Consider the following 22,513-nt stretch of genomic DNA (forward strand, 5'->3'; position numbering starts at 1 on the left):
ATCACAACTTCCCCAACCTTACTTTTTCCACATAACTTAAAATAAAATTTCATTCTAATTACTTTAAGGATTCTAAATCATTTTGATACCTGCTCAAAAAGGGATATAAACTAATTTACAGATTCTGACCAGTTTAATCTGGTTTTCTGGTCCACAATAAATTAAAATAACTTAAATCTTTACAATGTTTTTGTGGGAAAATATATACTGCACAAAACCCAGTAATGGTCTTTCTGCAGTTTCCACTTCACCAATTTTAAAAGTCAAGGATCAGTGTCATCCGAGTCTGGATCGAGCTGCACTATGATTTTCCATGACTCTCTGTTTCGTAAAAGCACTCCTCGTTGACAACCGAAGTTAAGCTCTGGACACTGAATTCCCGCTCTAGAACTGAATTTAGATCAATGTTGGCGTTTTCAGGTTGACTGTCAAGGGACTGGTGACGAGTCTGCGCCTTGAGCAGAGTCCCTCTGTCCCTCTTGGTGCTGTTTGCTTTTCGTTTAATGGGGCAGAAGTGGGCCCGGACCAGCTTGGGCTGCTCCCCTCCCTTCTGGCCCTCGTCAGCCCTGCTGCCTGGCTGTTGGTCAGCTGGGAGTGGGTCAGGGTCCTCAGAGATTTTTAGTCTTTGGAACCAAATTTCCATGTCCTTGGTAGGGCTACCCTGGTTCAGTGTCGGGTGGCAGTCCTCATCTTCGTCGCTCAGAATATCGCTCTCTTTGATGAGACTGTCTGGAAACTCTGCTGGGCCAATGTGGGGGTCCCTCCCGGGAGCCGTGCTCTTGCAGTCCTGCCTGCTCTCAGCCACAGGGCAGCCACTGCTCTGGGTGCCGCTGCTCAAGCTGCACTCATCCGAGTCCAGAGAGTGGCCCTTGCTGGACTCACTGGGCCAGTCGCTGCTGGCAGAGGTCCTGAGGAATTTCAAAGACCTGGACGAGGCTGCAACGAGAAAAGAACATTGCTCTCCCTTTGTGACCCAAAGAGATTACATAGTGGGCAGTTTCTGATTCGTAAAGTATGAGATTTAACATCTTAATTATGTAAGATTTTATTCTATCATTTGAAATCTATTACCTGGTATTTTAGACAGAAATGTGTAAATACTGCAAGCATAGAAATTTTTTATTTATGTTCATTTGAAATTGTAAGTTCAGGGAAGTGAGCATTTTTTGATTATTATTTTATATAAATAATGAAGCTCTAGTAAACTACCTATAGAGCCTAGAACTCTTGTTTTGCCAACAAGTAAATTGAAAGTTAATCACTAATAAAATCTAGGTTCTGTTCTTTGTAATCTGATAATCAAGATTATACCATCTTTCTCTGCATATCTTCTTGTTTATTTTCCTTGCTCAATTAAAAGCAGAAATATATTCTTTATCTTTCATAAGAACGCTCTCTGGAATTTCTAAGCAACTTTCAGAGAGTCTGCATTCTGCATGTTGAGCCCTGTGTGTGTTTCATTCTGTTCTCTTGGGTTGATGGGGAAAGGAACTTGCAGTTGAAGTGTTTCCAGACATTAGCTGCATATTATTTTTTGGTGGCCAGGGTTTATTTTGACATTAAACACATAATCTGAAGAGGTCAAACTATAGCTGAAAAAGATGTTTTTAGTTTTACAAACTGGTAACAAGAACAAAAGGTGAAACAGCAAGACAGAAGGTTCTGAAGACCGATGCTAAAATTTTGCAAACAAAGTTGAAGAGCAGAACCTAGAGTGATCACCTGCTGGCTTATTAACTGGGTAGAACAAAAGATTAGGTTTCTTGATCTTAATTGTTAAGCACTAGGCCTAGATGCCTGGTGCTGTTGTGAACCTGGGGATGCACAGTGAGCAGAACAGATGGTGAATCAAGACCTGGGAGAGTGGACTTTGGGCTGGAGGCGGATGCCTTCCTCAGAGGCTGGCTGGAGCAGGAGCTAGGGTGGGTCCCTTGGAAACGAAGCTTCCCCTGAGCACGGACAGTGTTCCCCAGAGATGGGTGACAAGAGCACACCCCATCCCACCATGTCGTGGATAAACAGAGCTGGCAAAGTGCTCACCTAATTTGGCTGAAACGGGAACACGGTTCTTCAGTGGGACCAGGCGATCCTTGCACGCCTTCTCCAGAGGTAGCTCACACTTGATGTGGCGCCTGAAGTTTTCCCGCAGAATAGAGCGGATCACCTTCACGATGCTGGTTTTGCTCTCGCTGTCACTGTGGGAGTGAGGGTAAGCAATGGTCTACAGGGTCCTCTGCCTTTACCCTGGCCCTCGATGCTCCTCTGGGCACTGCCTTTGCCAGCCATGCCCTCCAGCATCCGGGCTTAGCCATCTTCTCTGCCTGGCTGTCCCCACTTAAAAAAGAAGGTGAGAGGCAGTCTCCCTGAGGGTTAGGTGTGTATACTTGATCAATGTATCCCTCCACTGGGCCTTCAGTGGCTGTTTTTTGGGGGTGGATGTGAGCCAAAACTCAGATGGGCACTAAAACTCAGCTACCTAGGGGTCAGTTCTGTCATTTTCACTGGTTTAAATTTTTGGAAGTCAGAATACCTGCAACACAGCTGAAAGATGGTTTCTGGCCATCATTCTAGTTCTGACTTTGTATGGATCAGCTCCCATAAGGAATTATTTTCTGTCCCTGCGTAAAAAGAAATGGAAACAAGAGTCTATGACTTTGCCATGTGCCACGATTAAGAACCCTTGTGAAGCTTAACACTCAAGATTAAAAAGTCAAACAGTCCCAGTGCTGACTCATGGTTTTCTTCCTGGCTCGGGCTGTGAGTGATTTTGATATGCTTATTGCTTACAGTTTGTATTTCCTGCTGAAGTTTTCCAGCTATCTGTCTGATCCTGCCTTTCCAATGCTCCAGGAAAAAATGTTTTAACATGTGTCCTCCTCTTGCCTGCTCTTTGGCCTTTCGGAAGAAAGTGCTCGGGCCCTTGAGGTAACAGTCCCATCCTGGGGAAACCTAGTGCCTCTGACAGACTAAAGAGAACCAGCATATCACTGCACACCCCAGCCTGTCGCCCTCTGTCATCTGACTCACTGCCAGCAATTCATGGTTATTCTGGAAGGGTCTGTGACCATTTTCCAGAGCCAAAGACTTTTTAAATTTTAGGGTATCAAGAATGTTAGGCTAAAGCCAGGCACAATGGCGCACACCTATAATCCCAGCAGTTTGGGAGGCTGAGGCAGGAGGATTGTGAGTTCAGTGCCAGCCTCGGTAACAGTGAGGTGCTAAGCAACTCAGTGAGACCCTGTCTCTAAATAAAGCACAAAATAGGGCTGGGGATGTGGCTCAGTGGTTGAGTGCCCCTGAGTTCAATCCCCAGTACCCACCCCCTCACCAAAAAAGAATGCTAGGCTAAAAAGAGAAACACTGAAAACTTGATTATGAAAATAAAGTGATGAAAGGGGCCATCTGTCAGAGGAAACCATCCGTTGGCAAAGGTTTGTCAATAAATAGCAAAACAACCTCTTGTCCTTGTTTTCCTTCCCTATAAAACAAGACACACCACTGGGGTGCAGCTCAGTGGCAGGGCGCTTGCCTAGCCCGCCTAAGGCCTAGGGTTCAATCCCCAGTACCACGAAAAAGAAGGGAGGCAGAAGTGTACCCCCACGTGCTGATGGCCTGTCTGCCAGCCTGCAGTGCCACTGGGAAGTGGGGGACCTTTACAAGTGGGGCTCCGTGGGAGGAAGTCAGGGCATGGCGGTGTGCCCTGAAGAGGGCACTGGACCTCAGTCCCCTCCCTCCTCCTGCTTCCTGCCTGCCACGAGGTGAGGCCTCCTCCCACCATGAGTGCTGTGCCCACGCCACCTAGAACAGACGCCTCTGAAATGAGCAAAAATGAGTCTGTCCTCCTGATGGCTGGCACTCAGCTGCTTTTGTCACAGAAGCAGACCGGACATGCCCCTGCCTGCTGCTGCTTCCTTCCACAGTTCACTGCCTGGCGCTGCACTGCACAACAGTTACCTGCCGAGTTCCCCAGCCTCACTTGAAGGGCCGATATGGGAATCAACCAGCGGAATTTGAACGGGTCCAAGTCAGCGGAGTTGTGCGCAGGCCGGGAATTCGAGGGCTGCAACAAAAAGCCCACAGGAAAGAGGGTTAAGGAGCTCTCCCGGGGAACAGGTGTGCACAGTCCCTCTGTACAGACAGGCTGTGTGCCGCTGTCCCGGGTCCAGGACACGGAATCGGGAATCCATCTGGTTCTCCAAGACCTCATCCGTGGGGCCTGGGGTTCCAGGTCTCTAGGCCAGAGCAACAGCCAGCCCTGTGCACCTGCTGCTGAGGGCCGGGGACCACAGCTGAGTTCTAATTTAGGGGCCTGTGTTTTAAGTCAAGGTCAAAAGTCTTTTAAAACAAGCTACACGGACTCCAATGTATGTGGAATAAACATGGGCCATTTTCAGGGATATAAAAGTTGATTTCTTACATAGGCCTCCACGTGAACAGACGTCTATAGGGAGACTCAGAAATGCCCTGAGTACCCGATTACATTAGTTCCCCTCGGAATAAGTACTAATCAGCCTGTGAGCTGCGGTGCTCAGCGAGCTTTCTAGTTCAACATCGCAGGAGACAGCTGTGGAGAGGTAGCTTTAATTAAAAGTGATTCTTGTCTTACCAATTTCTTTTTCAGTTTACAGTTTTCTTTATAAACCAATATGACAGCTCTCTTAAAAACTAAAAGGAAAAGAGAAAGAAAAGTCATTATTTAACAGAGACTCTTTCAAGGTTAATCTAATGCTAAATGTTTTACTAGAACAAAGCACTTCAAGCTTGGGAGTCGCTAAGATCGCACTGTGATCCCAACACCAGGTGTGTTGGTCATCCTGCGTGGAGTGTTCTAAAGCAGGACCTGGCACTGCGAATCTTCCTGTTTAACTGAATGCTGAGGATACGGTGTGCATCTCATTGGCGCTACACCCTCTACACTTGCTCTTCCGACTCTCAGAATTTAAGAGATTTTGAAGTGCAGCAAGCTTTAAGATAGCAGGTTTCAAAACAGCCTTGGGAGATCTGTGCCCATGACTCTTGTTCTGAGCCACACGGCACAAGGCGAGGCCCTTGGAAAGGGCCAAAGGTGGCTGTTCTCCCGACTCCTGGGAATCGGCATGTGGCTAGCTAGGTAGGGCTGGCCCAGTTCTCCTTACTCTCTGTCTCTTGAGAGTTGACATTCTTTCTAATGGAATACTAACCAAATACCGTAAGCTCAAGGTCCTTTCTGGCTTTTCCTAGAGACAAGAACGGATTCAGCCAGGAAACTGTAGAATGCATCAGAAGTTCCCCCATGGAAAGTTCTGTTACCTAGATTGTGAAGACAGGAAATAAAGAAGATGTGGAAACCCCCAGAGGTTTACATATATGTGGTCATTTGCTAAAAGACAAGTGCACCTATTTCTTATGGTCCCAATAACACAGAGTATTAAATAGGTTTTATAATGTAAGCTAAGCATCAAACTGTGGATAGACAATATGAAGATGAAATATTTTGCTTCACTGCACACTGTGGATGTGAGAGGGGCCTCATGAGCTACTGTTTCCATAACGTTAGTTGCACTGGTGTTCATCTGAAGGGCCTGTGTCAATATCTAGTATATTTTCCACCTCTAATCCTAAACTGCATTAGACTTGATAATAAAAGAAGTACCAACATTGAAACTGACCATTATAAAAAAAATTAAATTCTGGTTCTTTTCTATTCTCGCCATTTTTTACTCAAACTATATTGCCTCTTGCATGCATATGGACATTAAAAGCACGGAGTTCTAAATTTAACAGTCACAAGAAAAGAATAATGTAGAAAATGTCAAATCCCACTTGGACTGGCTTAAGTAAGTAGGTAGCCACTAATAGTTGATGCTCAAAATGGAAGAATAAAAAAGGAGAAGCCCTTGATTCTCTCTGCAGGCTGCTCCCCTCTTTCCCTCATCCTTTCCTCCCAGCACAAGAATTGGGACTGGGAGATGTCATGCCCAGGGGTGGGGACATGAATCCAGTGAAGTTTACTTGTAGTCTTTGGTTCATTGTGAACATGTCATTAGGTTACATTTTGAGACCAGTGTAGTGAATTGCAGGTTAAAAATTAAGTTTTCTCCCCCAGGAGAGTACTATCAGCGTAGACTAAACCCCATCTACCCAGGCCTAGGGCCTCTCTGAGTCCAGAGCCCAACAGACCTCCTTCTCTGGACCACTCTGGTCAGCTACCAGCTGGTCAAACACGGTCCCGTAGTCCTCATAGATCTTCTGCATCTCATTGATGTGGCTTGCTACCTTTTCCATTGCCTTCAGTGCCTCTGCAAAATATGAAATCATGTTTATCATGTCTGTTTGCTTTAAGTCTGTCCAACAACAGTGATGAAGGAGCTTCAGGGGAGAGCCATCCAGACTGGTTCCCACCACCACCAGCATTGCTCAGGTGTGGCTTCCCAGGGCCCCCTGTAATCTAGTCCTTTCCGTGAACAGCCAGATACCTTCTACCTCAAATTCTCTTGGTGATGACTAACAGCAGTGCTAACACGCAGCACTTCCCACTAGACATGCATCACGAGTGATGAATGTGAATCATCTCATCCCCACCATAAAATGATGGCTGTAACCAACCTCATCTTAAAGAAGAGAGAATTGAGATACAGAGTGCTTTGCCAGATTCTGGATAAAAACAAGGGGTGGGGTCAGAATTCAACCCAAGAGTGGCAGGCCTCAGGGCACCTGCTCCTGAAGGCAGCCTCTCCTCCAAGGCCACTTACTGGATTGGAATCCATGATTTTCAATTAGCAGTTACAGATGTAAACTGTGTAAACACCTTGCTGCCAGAGCAGTGGTTTGTATTGATACATGGTGTTTAATACGTGGTATGAGGGCACATAAGGGACAAAATGATTCTGTCAAAGTCAAAAAGCAAAATTCCAAGTCACCTCAAAATAAGTATTTTAACACTTTGTTCTCCTCATTCAGCATTTTCATCCTCTACCAGGAGGGAGGTTTGGAAGTTGTTAACAGACTTTTTAAAGGTCATTGTAATGCAAAACAAACTCTTTGTATGTATCTGAATACTAATCATAATTTGTATCTTTACTTGGAGAATTTAACTTTTATATAAAAAAATTCTGTCTGCACTACTTATGACCCATAGTATGCTTGTCATGGATGAACAAGTTGAATTTACTCCTCTGGTGCTTATTATTCACTACTGCTAACCTTTATTAACAAATCTGTTTCTCTCCCCAGAAATTTTATGAGCTGGCTTAACTTGACATCCTAGTTTTGACATGTGGAGAATAAATCACTACTCTCTCTCCTGTCCAAATGCAGCATCTCTCTAAGGGATCCTCTACTCTGAAATTGCAGGGCCCTGTGCTTTGTCCAGTAGTACCTCAAGCCAGTCATTTCAGAGGCTTCAGATGGTAACGCATCAGCCTGGACCTCAAAGCACAGTCGGCCACTGAGCACTCCGCCGCCAGCCCTGCTCTGCTCAGAGATGTCCACAAGGTGGCGCCTCCCCCAGCACGTAGGATCAGCAGCACCAGGGCAGCCACTGTCACAGCTCCCCAGTGGCAGGAGGAGGCCTAACTTGTTGTTCTGGCAGCCAGTTCACCAGCCAAGTGACTCAGGTAAGCTACCTGAGTCACTTTAAATCACCTTCTTTCAAAGATTCAGATCGAATCACCCCTCAGAATTGTTGGGAGCTTCTGCAGGAAACTGATTTTACCAAAGGACTCTGTATTCTAAAGGAATGGCCATACTGAGCTGTCATCACATAGGAAAACCGAATGAGTCGCAGCCGTGACAGTGACTCAGAATGTGTCCCCTGCAGCTCATGCTGCCGTCCTCGCAGCCTCACCTGTCAGGTGGTAGTGCTCCTCGCTCTCGTGGTCAGTCAGGGACACGAGCTCCCGGAGCAGCAGAGGGTACTTGAGCACTCACTGAACCGGCTTGATGAGGTAGGACTCCAGGGTGGAGGAGTGCTGCTTGGTGGGATTCCGCGCATCCAGAAAAGCCTTAAAGGCCTTATCGGTTTTGGCTGTAAGCAATGGGGAAAGACCCTTAGAAGAGCTTGGTGGGACACATGACACTCTATCATTTGTCTTAACAAAGTTTTAGACCATCCACTTCTGTAGTCCTCGTGATGCGATCCTTAAATAAAGGTCCAAGCACATCACTGCACCAGGCACCCAGTTATCAACCTGGGATCCAGCCTCAAAGCTCTAACGGTCCCCTGAGCAAAGGAAGCTTACTAGGAAGGCAGAGGAGTACAGGCCCACCCCAAGAGGGGCACCGAGTCTGAACGCGCCTGTCTGGCTCTAGGTGCACACTCAGGGTCGCTCTCACAGGCGCCCTGGAAAGTGAGTTTCAAACCATTCATCAAGCCACAAGACTACTTCCAGATCCTCGGCCGTACCCCACATATGATTCAGATGGTAGCACAGCCAGAGTGTCTTCCACCGGCCTCGCTAGCACTGTTGTTCCCTCTTGTCTCCATCTCATGGTGCTATCTGAAAAAGCCCCACCATTTTTCCTTTGAAATAAGCCGATGAGCCCTGCAGCCTAACCCTCACAGAGCCACAGCGCCGGTGCACTGACTTTGGCAGTGAGGACTGCCTTTCTCTTCAGTGTCAAGTGCCACGAAGTACACCCAGGAATCCGAGTGCCCGTGATATGAGTGCCAGTGGCCACACCAGCTGCCACTTTGCATTCCACCAGGTGGCCTCCTTGGCCAGCTGTTTGGAATGCAACCCATCCAAATGAGGATAGGCCCTTATTTGGGGTTATTTGACAAAGGCGAAATCTCAGCATCTAGAAGATGCAGTACCATTTTTCTATAGACCTTCAAAATAAGATGATATTTGTAGGAGGAAATGCCTGGAGTTCAGACCTCTGTTCAAAGTGACTGGACACAGTGGATTCTGGCCAGTTTTAGGAATTGTAAGTGTCCCAAGACTCCATCTTTTAAACTTGGGGCTTCTGAGGTACTGACAGCTCTACATTAAACTGAATGCAAAAGCTGTAGATGTGGTTATACAGTGTCAGGAGAAAGATCTCGGTGCCCCAGGACAGTGTGCAGAGAAGGGCCACCACTGGGAGAGTGAGTTCTTCCCAGTTCTACAAAGAGACTCCAATAGTTCACACACATCTTGTGGGTTTGGTGGTAGTTTGTCATTGCTCCTCCAGCTAAAGAGGGTTGACACCAGAAAGTCCTGAGCACGCATTTCTTTCTATCCCATCCAAGATATATGGTGTAGGTTCCATAAGGCTGGGATGTGGTAAGAAAGGAATCCATGAAATCCAACAGCAGAGGGCGACCACCTAGCAAAGCAGCCACTGTGTCTCGGGCACATCTGCTCAGTGCTGCCAGTACACTGAAATAAGTGAAAACTGTCCCCAGAACTTCTGACACTTTCAAGACTAAAAAAAAGAACCAAATCCATTGAAATTGCACTTACCTCTGCTTGTTAAAATACAAATTTACTCTGCATCAAAACGAAAAATACAAAAGACCAAAACACATCTATAAAAGATATGCACTACTCACCACGCTCAAGAACCTTCTGTACTTTAATATGGTTAGCACAGAATCCGCTGTACAGTTTAAAGTGGTCGGTGTAATAGATTAAAGAGCCTCCAAGAGAAAACAGCAGTTTCTAGAAGGGGAGGAAAAGTCAAATCAGACTCGCTTTGCTCCAGTGTGGGCTTCTGGCAGATGCAGGCCTGCTCCATAATGTCCTCCTTGGTACCAAAACACAAGTGCCTCAAAGTCCCCACTGACATAAGCCCAGGGCTGCTCTGCTCACTCTGGATGCACCCAGATTCCCCCAGTGGGCCAACAGCTTGAGGTTCTGGCAGAGCCTTCTGACTTGGTGTGCCGTCAGAGGACAGGCAGCGGAGAGTGCTAAGAAACGCACCCGCCGAGGAGGGCCAAGAGGGTGCGGGGCTGGACAAGGTCTGGAACTGGACTCTACTTCTGGACCCCTTTCCATTACCTCTTGGCTCCTCGTCCCTGGGGGGTGTGGGGAGGTGGGGTTCGTATCATCCCTGGAGTTTCCTCTGGCACCACAGGCGAGAAGGCTCCATCGGAGCATCTGAAACCTATGCGGTCCAGCCAGGTTCCCAGGACCACAGAAAAGGGGAGGTTCAGGGCAGGTGTTCTTGCTTCAGAAGCAGTACCCCAGATACCTCCCGGAAAGCTAAGAAAGGAGAAGGGTGTGGTCCAGGGCCAGGGGATGCTGCAGAGGTGGGGCTGCCCAGACTATTTGACTGGCAGAGCATTTACTTTAGGAGAAAAATCCATGGCCTTCTTTTACCACCTGCCAGGGAAACAGTGCAGCGAACGTGCAAAGTTCACCTGGACAAGGACACCAAGCCTTCTTGAAGAGAGATTTTTGCACCATTCCCACCTAATTTTGCTTTAAATCTAAGTCTAAAATACTCACTCTAAACTGTGAGGGGGTTTCCAGTACATCGAAGTCAGAGGAGGCTGAGATCCCATCCTCCAGTGTCTCCAGAAACACCTTCTGAAACTCCAGCATCTCTGGCAAGCTTCCGAAAAGCGACTCCATCTACGTGAAGGTTGGGGTTTGAAAAGAGTGTTAGCCAGGACAAGCTGGATGCCCCCTCGGGCCCACATGTCAATCACAAGGAAGGTCCCCAAGAAGCAGAAAGAGCAAATCTTTTCCAGAAGAGCATTTTCATAAGGGATTTCACTTAAATGTAGAGAAACATATAGCTTCAGCCCCTGTGATTCCATATTTCTAAGATAACTTTTTACACAGATGTAAAATTCTTGGTATTCAAATCAGGAAAGATGGAAGTCCACAGAAAAGAATGAATTTCTGTGGCTTAACATTGAAAGTGCATGTTCTGGAAAGTAATTTGGGAACATACGTCCTCCACTATAAAAAACAATGACCAGCCCTCTGCCCTTGCCGTGTTCATGCAGTAGAGGCCACACGTAGGACCTTCAGGAGACCCCACGCCCCGGTTACTCATTGGAATCACTACACAGAGTCTGTGTGAGATCTGCCTATCAGTACACAGAAGGAGCGAGTGCGTTATTTACCTCATCTTGGGAAAATGACGTGTTAAATGTCAACAAAAATAGCAGTAGTGGGGTGTGTGTGTGAATCACAGGAGGCACCAGGTGCGGTTACTTTGTAGACAGTGGCAGGCACGGCAGTCACTGCTGTCCAGTCTAAGGCCACCCAGGGGACTTACTGCACAGAAAGAGCAGGTCACACTGGGCTGGGGGTGGCAAAGAGCTGCAGCCTGAGACCCTATGAAAACAAAGTGCAGGTTCTTGCAGAGAAAGGGGAGCCAGCCCCTCCTGTCCTGACCCACAGCTTGCACGGTGGTCCTCTACTAGTTCACAGGGAGATGACCCGCCCAGAGCAGCAGGAGGTATCAGGGAGAAGAAAATAGTGACAAAAAGGGACCTGATCCTACTCTTTCTCTGCCCATCAAGGCTCCAGGACTCAGGATATCAGAAGGACTCTGGAGCTCTCAGAGCTACCCAGAGAAAGGCCACCATGGATGCAAACAATCGCTCAGAAATCTGGCTGTCATTCCCTGGTGGTCCCCTGAGCTCCCCATGTTCACTGCAAGACCAGACAGAATGGAGAGCAGAACTAATCTCATCTAGCTTTTCCTTTCTCCCCTATAGACCAAAGGAAGGGGCTTGGGGGAGCTTTCCTGGTCTACCTGTAAGCAAGGCTTTTAAAGTCCAAGGGCACAGTAGAGATGTGACTGAGAGAATCTCAGCTGCACCTTGTGGAGAAGGAAGGGAAGAGCCACATGTGTGCCAGCACTCGGATCCTGGCCTCAGAACGCAGAGCTGGAGGCTCAGGAAGAGCACAGGGACCAAGTGAGTTGGAGAAGATGTCCTAGGACATGCAGCCAGATTCGGCAGAGCCAGGCCTGGGTTCTCAGCCACCAACCTGTGCCATCCTGTTCCAGTAACAGAGAAGTAAAGTGACCTGATAATAGGTCCCGAGTTTCAGCAAATACTTAAAGTGAGGAAGTCTGCTTTCCCAGGCGCCAGTGTTCCCCTGGGGTAGGTGAGATAAGGAAATAAATTCTTTGGGTCCCCTAGACATTTGACATGATTCCCTCATCATGGAATGGGAATGTTCCCACATGATTCCCTTGCATTAGCCTCTGCTGCCCATGACCCCTGGGCTCTGGGGGCTTGCATCTGCAGTGGTTTCTGTACAGACTGCTGCCTGTGTCCTATCACCTAAAGTGATCTCTGCCCCGCCCTAAAGCAGTGCAGACTCCCTTCCCACAGATTGCAAATGACAAACTAGAACATCTGTTTCCATAGTGAGAGCTACCTTGGTAACAAAATGAGCCGAGAATCTAATTTTTTCTGAGTCTTCTCAGCTCTCCCACCCTCTCACCCTGCCCTCCTTTCCTGCAATGTTTCATGGCTTCGAGGAGCAGGTGTCTGTCTCATGAGTGGCAGGTGTCCCGGGCAGAGGTGACGTGAGGCCACTGCTAACATAACAACTCGCCGTGACCAAAAAGGAGTGAGCGTCTGACACCTCCGTTACCTTCACATAGGACTTCTCGGTGTCCAGCAGCTCCTGGATGACTTTTCGGAGGCGGTCTGCATCAGAGAGGTGGCGTGCCAGGGGCCTTGGAGGCGGGTCCTGACTCTCCCTGGGTCCCTCCATGCTGTTCGTCTGGGAGTCGGTAAAGTCCCTGCACAGCGCGGCAATCTGTTCAGCACTCTGAGAGGTGAGGAGAGGTGGGGAGTAGTTAATGCCCAGGATGCTGCTCCCCATTCCCACCAGCGCCAGCCAGCCATGCCAGCACTCAGGAATCGCGCACAGGGCTGCGTCAAGGGCACAGTTTCATCCATCCCAGACCACTCTACCACTTAAAAGTCCAGCGAGGGAAATGGCACCTACCCTGTGTTTAATACTGACACAGGCTTCCCACTCATGACAGCCATCAAACGCTTCTTTCCTACTGGAATCAGCCTCAAGGCCCAGGGCCCACCCTCTACAGCAAAGCTGACATTGCTCTAAAACCAAGGTGTGGTCCTTTCTGAAAAGCACACACAGGAGACGTCCCAGCTGGGCCCACCACATCCCTCAACAGTTGGCCTAACTAGCTTTCCAGGATGGTCAGGAATCACAGTTAAGTGCCACACAGTTTAGGATGGCTTGGATCCAGTCCACCTAGAGTTTGGCCTTCAAATCTGACCATTTAGCTGAGCCAACATGTGCCAAGTATGAATGGAAACGTCTCAAGCTGGTGCCTATCTATGTTGGGGATGGGGCGGAGACTGGGAGATGAGAGAGAAGGCCTTCTGAAAGGGGCTGCAGAGCCCAGTAGGGACACGGGTGGAAGCAGGTGCCATAGTGACACCTGGTGAGAGTGAGAACAAGAGCAGAGGCCAGACCCATGGGAAACCTTGGAGTATGGCCAAGTTGGGACTTGGCAGTGAGTAGCCATGGCCAGACCTAGCAAGAGAGGGCGCTCATCCAGGTAGTGGGGACAGAGTCACACAGGTTGAGTCAAAAAGGAACAGGAAGCTGGGCGCAGTGGCACATGCCAGTAATCCCAATGGCTTGGGAGATTGAGGCAGGAGGATCGCGAGTACAAAGCCAGCCTCAGCAAGGTGCTAAGCAACTCAGGGATACCCTGTCTAAATAAAATATAAAATAGGGCTGGGGACATGGCTCAGTGGTCAAGTGCCCCTAAGTTCAATCCCCACTACCCAAAAAAAAAGGAGGAGCAGGAATACCTGGGGAGAGCAAGGCCTTCAGTGCCAGTCCTGTTAGGTCTGAGCAGTGCAGTGGCTTCTCACAGTGACACCTGCTGAGAGCCATAGCCAAGTAGGAATGACTCATGGCATTTTTGGTTGAAAGGTAATGCCAGCAAGCCATTGAGATGATATTGATTATGTTAAGATGTGCATTCAATTGGAGATTAGACCCCTGCTGTCCGCCTGGGCCTGCTACTTTGGAGCTTTCTCAGGACTCCCCGGAGAGTTCCCATTGGTTGGGAAGTGCGGTAGGAGGGAATTCCTGAGGAGGGAATTCCTGTTGGGGAGTGTGTCCCGGGAGGAGCCGAGTGGCGTGGCGTTCAGCATTTTTCCCGGGAGTGTGTGTGGAGTGTGCTGGTGGAGTTCAGAAATAAAGTTTGTTCCTGCTTGAGTGGCTCATGATTTTGTGCCCAGACAGACTGCGTGCCGCAGACACCTGTGTGCTCCTGCAGTGGAGGGGTTTCCTGTCTCAAGCACGCCCCCCATTGGCCTCCACAGGTCCTGGAGCACCATCAGATCACACCCCAAGTGTCCTCTGTGCTCTTTCTTTCCCTCCTACCCACATACAGCCCACCCCATCTTACCCCATGTCAGTCTGGAGGCTTGTCGGGGGCCAGCGCCTCTCCTTGTCCCTGCCCCACACGCCCAGCTCAGTGCTCACTTCCCCAGCAACAGAGCAGCCACCCAGTGCCGACAACCAGTGCTCATCACCATTAGCCAGCCTCTTGTGTCTCAACCCAAACAGTCCTTCCTTCAGTTTAAATGCCTTCATGCCTGGACTATGTCCATCTCCATCTGGGGTAAAAACTGAACTTGACATTAGGTCTCTTAACGCTAGCTTAATTCATTCACTTTGCCTGGAAATTTTAGAACACAAACATGATACAAGTACATGGTGGCCTGACATACATTCTACACACGCTGTCACCAGGCAAATTCAATGCCTCAGAGAAAACACAGGTCACTCTGGCCCACCTTCCCCCATCCGACTCCCTCCCTGACAGCGTCTTCAAGTGATGGGAACACACAACCAAGACAAGAAGTCAGCGCGGACCTCCTGCCTGGCCTTTCAGTCTACTTCAGTGGCTCCAGCTGCAGGCCTGCTCTTAATCCAAAGAAGTGGGGGACAGATCCTGCCCAAGGACAGGAGACTCGCCAAGGCTGGACACACCAAAGCACAGCCTCAAGCAGTCTGAAAACCAACACAAGCTTGGGTGGAACAAGGAAGGCCGCGGCAAATGCAGTCCTGAAGGGTACATGGTCCAAGGCAGAACCAGGGGACAAGCCAAAGGTGAGGTAGGAGAATGGGCCCAGTAACCCACAGAGCCTGGCTCAAGGGCAAGTGACAGCCCCTGACAGACTGCCAGGTTCTGATGTAGAGCTGCTTCTCTTTCATTTTGACAGGAATCTTGGTGCACAAGTTAGATCAACCTGGGAACAGGAACTGAACTTCCAACCAGACACACAGAGCATAATTTCCTTTCGGGCTGGGATTGTGGCTTAGTGGTAGAGCAAGCGCTTGCCTAGCATGTGTGAGGGGCACTGGATCCGATTCTCAGCACCACATATAAAGAAATGAATAAAATAAAGGTTCATCAATGTCTAAAAAATAATAATTTACTTCCAAAATAGTTAATGCATAAATAAATACTAGTTATTCTCCTTGGAGCTTCGTATATTCCACCTGTTTTTATTTTTAAATGTGAATACACGTATATTTCTGGTGATACCTGTCAGAAGACATGTATTTCAGAGTAAAATTTCAAAGAATAAGAAATGTGGATCTTAAAGTGGCAATCAGATTGCAACCTTGATTTTTAAAAATGTGTCCTGTCACGTTCATAACAACCAAAGTTTCAGATTCATTATGGAACAAGCTACTAGGTCGTGCCCAAAAAGCCTAATGGCACATAACCATTGCCACCAATAGGTGGTACACTTCTCTCCCAGGATGTGAGTGTCCTGAAGGAACATGAAAGAGTATAATCAACCCACTCCAAGTCCTGCCCTCCGGCTCCTCCCCCAACCCACCAGTGGACCTCTACCTGGCCTCACCTTAGCTTTGTTTGGGGAACTTTTGGAACACCTGTGCCAAGTGAGTCAGAGTCCCTGGGACCTTGTCACGGGTGTTTTGTAAGCTTCCCAGGTGATGCCAAGTGTGGTCCGTTGGAAAACAACTGGTCTACCCATCAGGGCAGCCACACCTGCCTGGGTTTTCCAGGAGTGGTATCCACTCCAGCCAGATCACCATGTCCCTGGAGCCTGCACTGAGAGGTGGTCATGAAAAGGGGTGTGGACTGAGGCCACAAGCCAGGAGGTAGGTGGAATCACACCCTGACCTGAGGTTCTGGATCTGCCCCTCTAACTATGGGATGCCCTGATAATAGCAGACTCCATTTACTTGACATCTCTAGGATCATAGGACTTGCACCACAAGCTCCGACAATGTAATTTTGCAATCCCCAAAACTAACTGTTTCCAGGGCTGTGGAATCTATATTAAGCATGCATATACTGTGTAAAATAAGATCTGACAAAATGCACCATAAGTTAAATGGCATCTGGTGAGTCTGCAGCTTTGCCTCGCTGGAATGTCAAAAATCACACCTAACAATGCAGTGTTAAAATAACGAGATCTCAAAAATAAAGTATCTTGCCATTTTAGAAAAATCAGAATCCATCTTAAAAACACTTCTGGTAGGATTAACTCCCAAAAAGTGTTAGCTGAAATTTTTTCAATAGTAAGTCTACTTTTCAAAGTACCAGAGTTAAGTCCTTCAAGTGCTACAAAGACTCCACTTGCTGGACGGTTTAGCTGTTGTCCAAGGTCAACTGAGAGGAAAACCTGGGGTCAAAAGGCAGAAGGGCTGGGAAAAGCAGAAGAGTGATCCCAAAAGTGTTTTTCAAGACTATATGAACGAGTCACTTGGGCGATTATAGTTCAGTTCCTCTCTTCTTAGTGAGGGTGTACACTGAACAGCTCAGGGCGGTGCTCTGTGTAGACCTGATAAACACTTTCCAGGAACAGTGACCATGTTGAGTCTCAGTCCTTACTCATGAAAAGCCGCAGTGTGCCTCTGCCATCCAGCAACTCTCACCCGGCTCTGGGTCTAGGAGAGGGAGTCTTGCTTGCTGAGCCCCTGCTCCACACCACACTCACGCACGTCGGGTGTTCTCACAGAACACACCAGCGCTGAGTCTACCATGACCTGCAGAGGCTTTCCACCTGAGGGGCAGGGAGGCTTTGGCAGGACCTTCATGGCATGAGGCCTGTCTCTCCTCTGTCTACATAGCAGTGGCCTCCTCAGTATTCAGCAGAGCACAGGCAAAGCAGGCTCACTGAGCACAGGCAAAGCAGGCTGTCCACGGGTGGTCGGGGCTCTCCTGGCCTCAGGGGATCTAGGGATGCAGTAATCTTGGCTTAGAGAGGCAAATGCAGCTACCACACACCCACAGGTGGGTCCAACCCCTGCCACTGAAGAATGCTGTGATCACTCCTAAGAGATAGGTGTGTGTGGATTCAGTATCTACCAGTGTGTACGTGTGCAAAACAGAAAACACTGTCCCACTGAAGCATGGGCCCCAAGTTGTGTTTTTCAGTGTTTTGTATAATAGCATTAAGATCTTGGGCTCACTGTGAGCCTATTTATAAGAGGGCATAAAACATTATTTTCTTTTGAATTCATTAAAAAGACTAAATGAAAACTTTTTTCCCTAAAACTAAGCTGTCTGGAAGACAAATAATATTAATCCCATTTTTTCAGGTTTTTAAGGTTACATTATGGTTGATCACTACTTGAAAATGATTTCATCTAATCTACAGATGAGGAGGGCTCACTCAGGAACTCTGGATTCATACAGCCAAGCAGAACTATTTCTGTTTGAATGAAATACTCCTGCTTCCTTCTAAATGGGCTTTCAAGGAGCCCATAAGCCTTTCTTGGTTGGCACCAAAACTGTTCAGGTGCCTTGCCCCAGACCGGAGGACAGCAGGGGCAGTATCTTTCTCAAACCAAGTTCTGAGTCACTCCATGACCCTTCTGATCTGGATTCAGCGATTACTTTTCATCAGAAAATACCAGGACAGCCTCCCCTTGGCTTCCGTTTGTTAAAAACACCACCACCAACAACAACAACAACAACAAAAAAAAAAACCCAGCTCTTCTCCGATTCTGATCATGACGACTCTGATATTTACTTTGCTCCTATTTGGAGACTTGACTGCCTGAGGCTTTCCAGTTTTCCTGTGGGATTTGGAAGCTTAAAAAAATTAATAGATGTTAAGTATATTATATCACCCAGAATGGATTGGGATCCCGTCGCTGCTGCACGCAGTACTGACACTGATCAAGGGCTGAGCTGGGTCCTGCTTCCTGGCTCAGTGCACAGCAGCGCCTCACTCAGGGGCTCTGGGTACTGCAGGCTCATCTGTCAAGGTAGCTTTGTTTTTTTTTTTTTTTTTTTGCTCAAACCTACTTCTAGCCTAAGGAAAAAAGATTTAAAACTGCTTCATAATTTGGGGTAATATTTCTGTGGAAACTTAGAGATTATTTTCAGCATGTAATACCTTTGAGGTCCTAGTTTATAGGAAAAGAATATCAACTTTGGGGGAGGGGAATCAGTACAGTTTTGACAACACACAGACCTGAAGATGCTCTCCTGCTGGGTTAACTGTCCACATAACAATGTGTGGTCTCTGGGTGAAGCCCTGGCTGCCTCCTGCAGCCCCCTTCCCCGCCGCCACACTGAGCCACTGATCTGGACCAAATCCACATCAAGATAACTTCCACAGTTTCACCATACCAGGACATTAGGCAGAAACAGATTGTGAATTCTCATACTGCCCCTAAAGAGAATACTGGAAAAATTAAACAATATATGAGGCCTGGGGTAAATGGCCAATTAGCCTCAAAGACAGCCCAGCCCCAGCAGGGTGTGGCTCACCTGCTGTGTTCCTCTATACCAAGTACTAAAAAAAAATCCTCCCTCCCTTGTCTGGAAGCCAGGAGGAGGCTGCATTACCAAGTCACCTCAGAGTGAACTAGGTGGCAGCTGTCAGATTCCAGCAAGTCAAGTCAGAAAAGTTCCCCTAGGGAAAAAAAAAAGACTAAGAAGTACAAAGGACTTTTTCTCAACTCACTTTGCACTTCCTTTTAGTCATCACTAGCTTATAAAAAGACTGAGCAGAGCATATCTAGGACCTCAGAGGGCTCGATGACCTCCCTAGAGAGGCAGAAACAGACCAAGGCCAAGTCACATTGGCCCTGCTTCCAGGGCTCCTCTGGGAGAACAGGTGGCCAACATCCTGGTATCCAACCTAAGCTGCCCTGAGCTGCCTACCACAGCCAGGGCAGCACTTCAGGGCCAAACTCTGGGGGATGCTTGGGGGCAGCTGGGAGGCCCACAGGCAGGCTGGGTGGAGAGGGCAATGTAGGGGGCAGGGAGGAGGGAGGACAATATATTAGCACCTTGGCAGGTGGGGGTGGGAATAAAAACAGATTTAGATAATTAGTAACACATGTGGGGACAGACCACCCAAAATCATTACAGTCATAAGAGATTGTGAATTCTAGGGAAGGGGTTTAAAATTCTTATCAAAATGATACAAAAAGGATGAGGAAATCCTGCACTGAAAAGCCTCATGTTCTTTGTTCTTTGGACCAGACGATTCTGTTTCCAAAGGATACACCAGGCAGACCAAGGAGATAAACTGTGGGTGCAAACAGAAATGTGCATAAATGATGGTACAGAACTGCAGTGAGATGCCCGCAGCAATACCAAGAGACTGACACCCACTACCAAGGAAAAAGGAATGAGCCAGGTGTGGTGGCACACGCCTGTAATCCCAGAAGCTCGGAAGGCTGAGGCAAGAGGATCAAGAGTTCAAAGCCAGCCTCAGCAACTTCATGAGGGCCTAAACAACTTAGTGAGACCCTCTCTCTAAATAAAATTGTGTGTGTGTGTGTGTGTGTGTGTTGCTGGGGATTGAACCCAAGGCCTTATGCATGCAAGGTAAGCACTCTACCAACTGAGCTATATCCCCAGCCCTAAATAAATTTTTACAAGGGCTGAGGATACGGCTCAGTGGTGAAGCACTGGGTTCATTTCCCAGTACCAAAAAAAAAAAAAAAAAAAAGGAATGATTTATTGGTAAGGGAAAAAATAGGAAATATATATACAAACTTTTAAATATGCAGCCTATCTATAAATATAGGTATATGTATAGATTTTTATAAAATTGAATGATATATATAATAAATGCAATGGTTAACACCGCATTGTAAATTATTTTAATTTTAATCTTTTGGCTTATCTGAATCTTATTTTAAATAGTACTTGAATTTCTAAATTAAAAAAAAAAAAAAAAAAAAAAAACAGGAATCCTTTCCCATAACTTTACAAAAAAGAATTTGAGGTCAAAAAGGCTCCATAGGACACTGCTGCATGGGGGACGAAGGAGGCTGACGAAGCCCCCCCCTCCCCGCTCCTGGTGTCCACGTGTGTCTGGGAAGATGAGCTCTGAGCAGAGAAACCAGGTATACCAGGAGCCCAAGAAATGAGGGGTTCAGAACAGAACTAAGGGAGCTACTCTGGTTGGGTTGAGGTCGGGGACAGGAGCACTGAAGCCAGACTGCAGGGTAAGTCAGGGTAGCTACAGGAAGCCACGCTTGAGGCTGGAGAATGTATGGAACATGCAGGAACTGAGGGCCAGCGTGGCGGGGTCCAAGGATGGGGGCCTGCAGGGACACATGGAATAAGACAGAGACACCCTCCCAGGCGCCAGGGAAGAACTGTGGACACCAAGGCAGGAGGGGGCGAGTCGGTGACCTTTACCTAAGGAGCAGAGCTCAGGGGAGGGCCAAGGTGGGCAGAAGAGCCAGGAGATGTGAGCGTGGCAATCCCCCACCCACTGTGCACACACCGGCTAGGTGCAGGGTCCTGCCGACGGCTGGCGAGGGTGGCGAGCACCTAATGGTCCTCCCAGGCTGCTGCCCCTTTCTTCCCAGCGTAAAGCCCCAGCTTACCCCGGGGCTCCACCTTAAACAAGTGCCCTTTTAGGAACACACTCTGGAGCTAAGACCCTGGCAACTGCCAGCCACCTGACCTTGACCGACTTCCCCGGACTCCGTTGACGCACCTGTGAAGCAGGGATCACATTTTACAGAGGAAGCAGTGAGATGAAATATGTAAAAATCCTTAGCACAGTGCAAGGGCTCAAGAAAGGCTGAGGCTCGACGAAAATGACGGGGTTTACTGTCATTTCTCTTTTTTTAAGCCAGAAAGACAGGTGTATGGAGAACCAACTTTCTCTGAATGCCGAGCAGGAGGGCCAGAACAGTCAAATTTCATTCATTTCATGGATCATTTTTAACACAGACCTTTCTCCCTCCTGGACTCTGTTCTAGGTACTGGGGGAAAAGGGCATAGACAGGTGACATGAATGACAAAAAGGGACACACAGTGTGGGGCGGGGGAAAGGATGGCTGCAACTTTAACAGGGGCCAGAGAAGGTGAGGCTGCCCCAAAGGAGGGAGGCGGAGGGCAGACGCTCGGCTGTCCAGATGTCCAGCGGAAGGAAGTGCAGCCCTCCTGGGGACGAAGGACACAGGAGGCACTGAGTGTGCCTGGGGGGTACATCCTCAGCGCTCAGCACAGCAGGGAAGGCAGGACAGAGCAGTGCCCCTGCACACAGACCCTGGGAGGAAGCAGCTCCTGGGGAAGAGGAGGAGCCCCGGGGCAAACCTGTGTGTCCTCTGCTTCGTTGCCTTATTTAACAGCAGTTTGGTGGGAATTCAGGAATGAAAGAGACCAAATCTTTCTGCAAAGGACATTTCAAGGACAAGTGCAACATCTACGCAACCAAGCACCTCTTTCACAGGAAATGCTGGGTTTCTCAATGTTCCTCTCTCGGAATCTACACAAAACGGCAGCTCTCTCTAATAGGTGTCTCCTGTGTGGGGCTTTGTGTCTTTTTCTCTCCCCCACCCCCCGCCTTTTTTTTAAACTGGAAAGACAGGGCTTCTGATGGACATAATTTAACCTGCTCACCCAGACAGAGGCAAGTGAGCCAAATTTTTCCTTGACTTCTGGATGCAAATAATACAATACCCAGGTTATAAAAGAGACTCCAATGACCCCACTCTGAGATGAGCAGGCGAGTCGGGTGGATCACTGGAGAAGGGCAGAGGGCCACCCCAGCCTGCCCTGTTACTGTAGATAAAGCTCCGTGGAACTCGGCTTGCTCATGCATCTCCTCGTTGCCGACTCTGTTCTCCTGTCAGGAACAGAGCTGAGTAATTCTGATGGCCCTTGACAGGAAAAGGCCAAGTTGTTCAACTCTCCTATAGGGAGATGAACCCAGATCAAAAAAGGTTCTTCTTTTGAACTAAAACTGAAAATAATCTAAAGAACTTCATTCTGAAATTGTTCAGAAAGTGTGAATTTTAAAAAATGACTGTTCGGTTATTTGCCTAGAGACTACAAATGACATCGTAATTCACTTAGGTACAAAATCTTTTATGTGGTGTTTAGTCCTTGAGGTGATTATCCTATGCCACCTAACAGTCGTTATATACGTACCTATGGGATTACAGCAGCCTTGAAACAAGGTGGGCCACCGCACTTACCAGGGACCTTCTGACTTAGTTCTACCTCCACGGACTCTCCCATCAGTAGGTGTTTGTCCCAGGTCGCAGGTCTTGTCTCTATTTTCTTCCTTCAGTTTTCCCTCGTGGCCTATTTTGGTTCTGATAGTCCCCTAAAT

General features: G+C 48.0%; 1 protein-coding gene and 1 pseudogene across 1 annotated transcript in view; both read right to left on the reverse strand.

The window, feature by feature from the left end:
- Positions 1 to 291: 291 nt before the first annotated feature.
- LOC143642266 (rho guanine nucleotide exchange factor TIAM2-like) lies at positions 292 to 10,538 on the reverse strand (annotated as a pseudogene).
- Positions 10,539 to 12,398: 1,860 nt separating this feature from the next.
- The window catches only part of LOC143410587 (rho guanine nucleotide exchange factor TIAM2-like), a gene marked incomplete at its 5' end in the record, with an annotated part of 81,616 nt that continues 71,501 nt past the window's right edge, over positions 12,399 to 22,513 (reverse strand). The window contains one exon of the mRNA XM_076871433.2: positions 12,399 to 12,707. Coding sequence (XP_076727548.2) covers positions 12,399 to 12,707 — 309 coding nt within the window. The remainder of the gene's footprint in view (positions 12,708 to 22,513) is intronic.

Source organism: Callospermophilus lateralis, chromosome 11, assembly GCF_048772815.1.
Source record: "Callospermophilus lateralis isolate mCalLat2 chromosome 11, mCalLat2.hap1, whole genome shotgun sequence".
Classification (NCBI taxonomy): domain Eukaryota; kingdom Metazoa; phylum Chordata; class Mammalia; order Rodentia; family Sciuridae; genus Callospermophilus; species Callospermophilus lateralis.